The 5,023-nt window shown below is 45.6% G+C and overlaps 1 protein-coding gene and 1 long non-coding RNA gene across 3 annotated transcripts; one reads left to right on the forward strand and one right to left on the reverse strand.

Moving 5' to 3' along the window:
- The first annotated feature begins 256 nt into the window (after positions 1-256).
- LOC6598587 lies at positions 257-2,760 on the forward strand. The gene is made up of 3 exons (XM_026990485.1): positions 257-1,211; positions 1,266-2,489; positions 2,575-2,760. The coding sequence occupies exons 1-3, from the start codon at positions 257-259 to the stop codon at positions 2,655-2,657; spliced, it is 2,262 nt and encodes a 753-aa protein (XP_026846286.1). The 3' UTR covers positions 2,658-2,760.
- Positions 2,761-4,122: 1,362 nt separating this feature from the next.
- LOC113566167 lies at positions 4,123-4,720 on the reverse strand. Of its 2 annotated transcripts, none has more exons than XR_003408968.1 (4): positions 4,553-4,720; positions 4,410-4,490; positions 4,273-4,349; positions 4,123-4,213 (listed from the first exon to the last, which is right to left on the reverse strand). It is a non-coding gene; the product is annotated as an uncharacterized LOC113566167 (long non-coding RNA). The 2 variants fall into 2 exon arrangements; XR_003408967.1 differs by having other exon boundaries at positions 4,410-4,500; positions 4,553-4,717.
- Positions 4,721-5,023: the final 303 nt, after the last annotated feature.

Raw genomic sequence — 5,023 nt, forward strand, 5'->3', positions numbered from 1 at the left:
CGCACACCTATGCACCCTTGCTCGTGCACACATTTCGATATACATATACTTATACATGCATGAATTTTATATAGACGTCGATGCATTGGACGCTTCCGTGGAGCCCTGCAAACGTTTCGTCGTCCGCCTAAAGCGCACCGTTTCCCGGGAACTAACCAAAGAGGCGGACGAGGACAAAGGACCAAAGGGCAAGGACAAGGACAAGGACAAGGATAAGGATAAGGATAACGATCATGATGCGGATGATAAGGATGGTATGGATGACGGGGACGATTCGATGCAGCATTCGAGTCCGCCAAAAACCAAGGCCCAACAAAAGATGTTTGCCGATCTCCATCAGCCAGCATCCGCGTCCCAGCTGACCAAATCTGTGGTGGTGCGCCTCAAGCGTTTGACCACAACAGAAATTGAGAGTTACATTACATCATTCCCCCCATCCCCATCCAATACAGCCATATCCACATCAACGCCCAAGTTCTCAAGCACACCTATGCCGGGGTCACGCAAACGTGGTCGCCCGAGGAAGGATCCAAATACCAGTGACGTCCCAGAGACCCCCTCGCCCCCCAAGAAGCCCAAAGTACACATCAAGGTACCGTTGGTGCAGAATAGTGGTAAAAATCGTTCACTCAAGCAAACGCTGGCCGCAACAGCGACGACCGAAGAGCAGCCCAGAACAAGCAAAGCGGCGGCACAGCTAAGAAGGCAGGAGCTGATCGATCGCTTTGGCTCCCGTTTCTTTGGCTGCATGGTAAAGCTGAATCGTGTCAAGATGCCAGACCAGCAGCTCAGGGGAAGCGTGATGCAAGGAGCAGTGTGCAAGGCCAAGAAGACACTGAAGTGCCCCACCAAGGGGCGGCCGCGGAAGTCCAACCTGTCGGTGTCTTTCAGCGAATCCGTGGAGATTTTGGGTAGCAATGAGAGCAGCACCCAGCGTCGCTCTACGCTGGGCTTGTCCACGAAGCGCAGGGGTTCGCCAAAACCAACGCGCCTTCAGCGTGTGGATGCCACTGGGAATGTGCTGGAGGATATTTTGCTTGCCACCCCAACGGGCAAGGATAAGCGCCGCTCCTGCAACGGTTCTTCCGGGTCTCCGGTGAATCGCAAGCCTAAGAGGTCGGCCATGAGTGTCCCGGTGATGGGACTGGCCAGCCTGCGTCTCGAAGATGATCAAAAGCCCGAGAACGATGATGAAGATGAGGAGTACATTGGTAAGCGAAGATCCAGCCTGTTTTTCCTTAACTTATACTTTATCCTTTATCCAGTGCCCAACGAGCTGCCGCGCACCCAAAGAAAAAGCACTCCGGTTCCCAAGAAGCGCAAGAAGATTTCCGTGATGACGACCATCAGCGACAGTGAGACAGAGCAAGAGCTGCAGGAGCCGAAGGAGAAGCTGAAGAAGGGGGCCGGGTCCAAGTCCGGGTCCCCTCAAAAGGCACAAATGCCAGAGAAATTAACCGAAAAGAAGGAGTCACAGAAAACAGAGACGGATATGGAGACAGAAGAAAAGTTAGTAGAAAAATGCAACAGCGATAAGGATAAATATATAGTCGACGGAGAAGCAGAGAAAGTCGTGGGAGCAAATGAAAAACGAGTCGAAGGAGAAGAGAAACCAGTCGCAAATGCAGTGGAGGACCACAAAGAAAAAGAAACCGAGGCAAAGGAAGATCTCGATGCCGAAAGAACAACCATAACGAAGAATAGGGAAGAAAACGAAAACGAAAACGACAAGGATTCCGAAGCGAATGTAAAAGCGGACGGAAACGGACACGGGGACGAAAACGTTGCCGATAAAGAAAAGGACGCCGGAGCTACCAGCTTGATTGAAGCGGAAATAGTGCCCGAAGCAGAGGTAGAAGTGAAATCGGAATTAGAACAAAAACGAGAGGTGCGCGCCGCAAACGATGAGAAAGCGGATGGAACTAATAAGGATGAGGACCTGCTTGATTTGGTCGATGAGACTCTCTTGGATAAGCTAGTGCTGGAAGAATCGGTGAGGGAGGAACGGAAAAAAGATGATATCGGTGAAATACTGGATCTGGGTGCAACAATGGATCTGGGTGCAGCCCTGGATGTTGTGGATGGCAAAGCAGAACCACCGCTGACGGCCGAGGACGAGGAGGATATACTGGAAATCCAGACTTCCTTGGAGGATGTGCGTCAGCTGCATACGCCCACATCTAGTCCATGCAGGAGCGTCGTACCCCACCAGCGTTCAGCAGCACGCATCGACTCTGGCGACTCGGAGGCTAGTTTCAAATCCTTGAGCGCAGCGACCGATACCTCCATCAACCAGGATCTCGTCGTGACACCCCCTCGTCCACTGGAAGCTGCCCCATCGCCCACATTGCCAGATGAGCTAATATCCATGCATAATTGCAACATAACCAGCATTGATCCGACTTCCAGGGGGGCTACCCCGCCGATACCATTCTTCGCCATTGAGTCCGAGCGCCCGTCCGAGGACGATGATCTGGTTACGTTACCGGGTGAGTTGTGGCCCCCATGTTAAAGCCCCACCCCCCTCTCGCAGCAGATCGTGGTTTTAACCAAGACTTCCTCTATCCGCCACAGAGCACGACTTTCATCTGAGCTCCAGCCGACATGCCATCTCCAGGGGAACTCTGGATGACATCATGACTGCATTAGACTCTTAAGCAGCTCTGAGGAAAACTCTCACAACTCATCACACTATAAAAATAGAATTTCACATAAAAACATTTACACACACACGCCCACAAATACACACACACACACATACACTGATCCTCTTCTGAATTCACTAAAGAATTGGCAACTTTGGTCCCGAAGGCATTTCTTTTCTTAGCTGAAACTTAGTTAACTTTTATTATTTTCTATTTTTAATAGTTAGATATGAATTTTTGCTTTTGTGTTTCTTCTGGATTTGTTGGTTGTTTTTCTTTGCTCTTTAAATGTATAAATCCTTCCCTCAAAGTTTATTAGTTGGCTAAATTTTCTTTTGTTTCTTGTGAAAAGAAAACCCTCTAGCTAATCATTAAGTTTCCTGTTTAATAATGCTTAAAGTCCCTTTTGCTTAAAACTTGAAAACTTTTCGTGGGCCTCTCCAGGACGCCGTATTTTGGATCGGCTTTTAAAGAAGCTTCCATAGCCCATACACATATTGAAATGTCGATCATTTTTCCCATCGCATGCCCTCACCCCTCGCCCCATTCCCGAGGTTTTTTATTTTATTTTTTTTTGTAGTTGTAAGTTTAATAGTTGTATAAGAGAAAAGGGGAAGCCCCTCAAGGAAAGTGGGTGCAGGGCAGGAAAGGCTTTGGGACAGTTGCGACTCTAGTCTGATAAACACACACACACACACAGACACACACCTATGTTAGAGGGGATTTACGTTAAGCAAAATGAGGAGCAAAATTCACGACATTCGCAACACAGAATGTCATTATGTTTTGTTAACATAATAACCGTAATGTTTAAGTTGCTTAAACATAATGTTATATATATATATATTAATTATATTCTACAGATTAAATGGTTAATTCGAAACCCCACTCACAAATGTCAAAAAAGAAAAAGCAAACAAATTCATACATTCATATATAATATATTTATATATGTATAAATCCGTGTGAAAAAACCGCAGAATAGTTGTAAGCTCGATGTATTACTAAAGAAAATAATATTCTATATGTGTAAATAAAGTCCTAAAAGAACATTTCGTTCTATTCAGTTTTATGGAAGACCTCCTACGCGAGCACTCATCTGATCCATGACGGCTCGTACGGTTTTTTCAATACAATTCAAACGGAGACGCGATCCAATCCAAATTCTTAAGTCTGGTAGATCCTTTTCAGTGCGATATATCGCAAGTCTTCCCACAATAGTCTCAGAGAACTATGCATGAAAAATCGAATATCAACTGGCATACTCTTCGAGTGCCGGGTAGTGAGTGTTGTACTGAGAAACTCGACCTCAAACTGCTTCCCATAACTCGTCAGATGTCGCCGATACCATAAACTCGTCAATTCAAGTCGAATGTCCGATGACGGACCATTCTGATCTCAGACATCTGCGCTCCGCAGCCTTATTCCAGTTCAACTTTACCAGCCCACCCAAACCCATGAATAACATTCAGCAACATGTTGTACGCACCATTTTTTTAATTATTTAACAAAAAACAGAACTGTTACAGTATGGTACCATTTGGCCCAAGAATAGTATCAAGATATATCTGTAAGAGGAAAACAGAATCAATAATCTATTAATGAAGCAAACATATTTGACTCTTACCTGCACGACTATCAGGGAAAAGTATTGCAATCCTCAGGCCCCCAAATCCTCAATGCGTGGGTTGTATCAAACATTTCCTGTAAGAATAACATAAGTTAATAATCTACACCTGGTATTACAGCTATCTAGGCACTCACCGATACAGGTGTTGAAATTTATGTTATCCGTGTATGTTAAGTGTGTAACAGAAGTTCTCATTATGCGTTGAAAAAGATTGTCTGGATACGCCTGTAAATTATTGTCGGGATATTTTTGTTATGATTTGATTGATTCTTCCTACCTGGCATGTGATGCCATCCACATTCCCACATCCTCAAAGCGGAGGATGTGGGACGGTACCATCACTAGGCGGTCGTATTGTGTAGGACCCCCCTAACACTTGTTCACTATTGCTTCGAAATTAACTTGAAAGTAACTGACGAAAATTTGAAAAAATGTAATATTTGGAATTTGGAATTTAGAATTTGGAATTTGGAAATATTTAGATGTGTTCCTGACGATCTCAGGGAGTAGACTGAATGATTTCACGTTAAAGTCCCGTAGCTGCTCGTGACAGCTGCTTTTGTTCGACGGCTGGCCTACTGTTTGCCACTATGTATAGGCACTCTATGTTGCACAACGAAGGGCCCGTCGCCAGTGCTGTCGAAAGTGTAACTTTGCTTTGCAGCTAATCTTGGGTATGATAATGGCCTGTTTTTCCAGGATACGGATGCAGACTCACTGCTGTGGCATCGTTTCCATTCCTTGTACG

This window comes from Drosophila persimilis, unplaced genomic scaffold, assembly GCF_003286085.1.
Source record: "Drosophila persimilis strain 14011-0111.01,24,50 unplaced genomic scaffold, DperRS2 tig00000579-arrow-pilon, whole genome shotgun sequence".
Taxonomy (NCBI): domain Eukaryota; kingdom Metazoa; phylum Arthropoda; class Insecta; order Diptera; family Drosophilidae; genus Drosophila; species Drosophila persimilis.

Bases quoted from the DNA above. Each gene is read 5' to 3' on its own strand.
- LOC6598587 (XM_026990485.1), top strand. From the start codon at position 257: ATGGATGACGGGGACGATTCGATGCAGCATTCGAGTCCGCCAAAAACC. The intron at 1,212-1,265 runs GTAAGCGAAGAT...TCCTTTATCCAG, and splicing joins TGAAGATGAGGAGTACATTG to TGCCCAACGAGCTGCCGCGC. The intron at 2,490-2,574 runs GTGAGTTGTGGC...TATCCGCCACAG, and splicing joins TGATCTGGTTACGTTACCGG to AGCACGACTTTCATCTGAGC.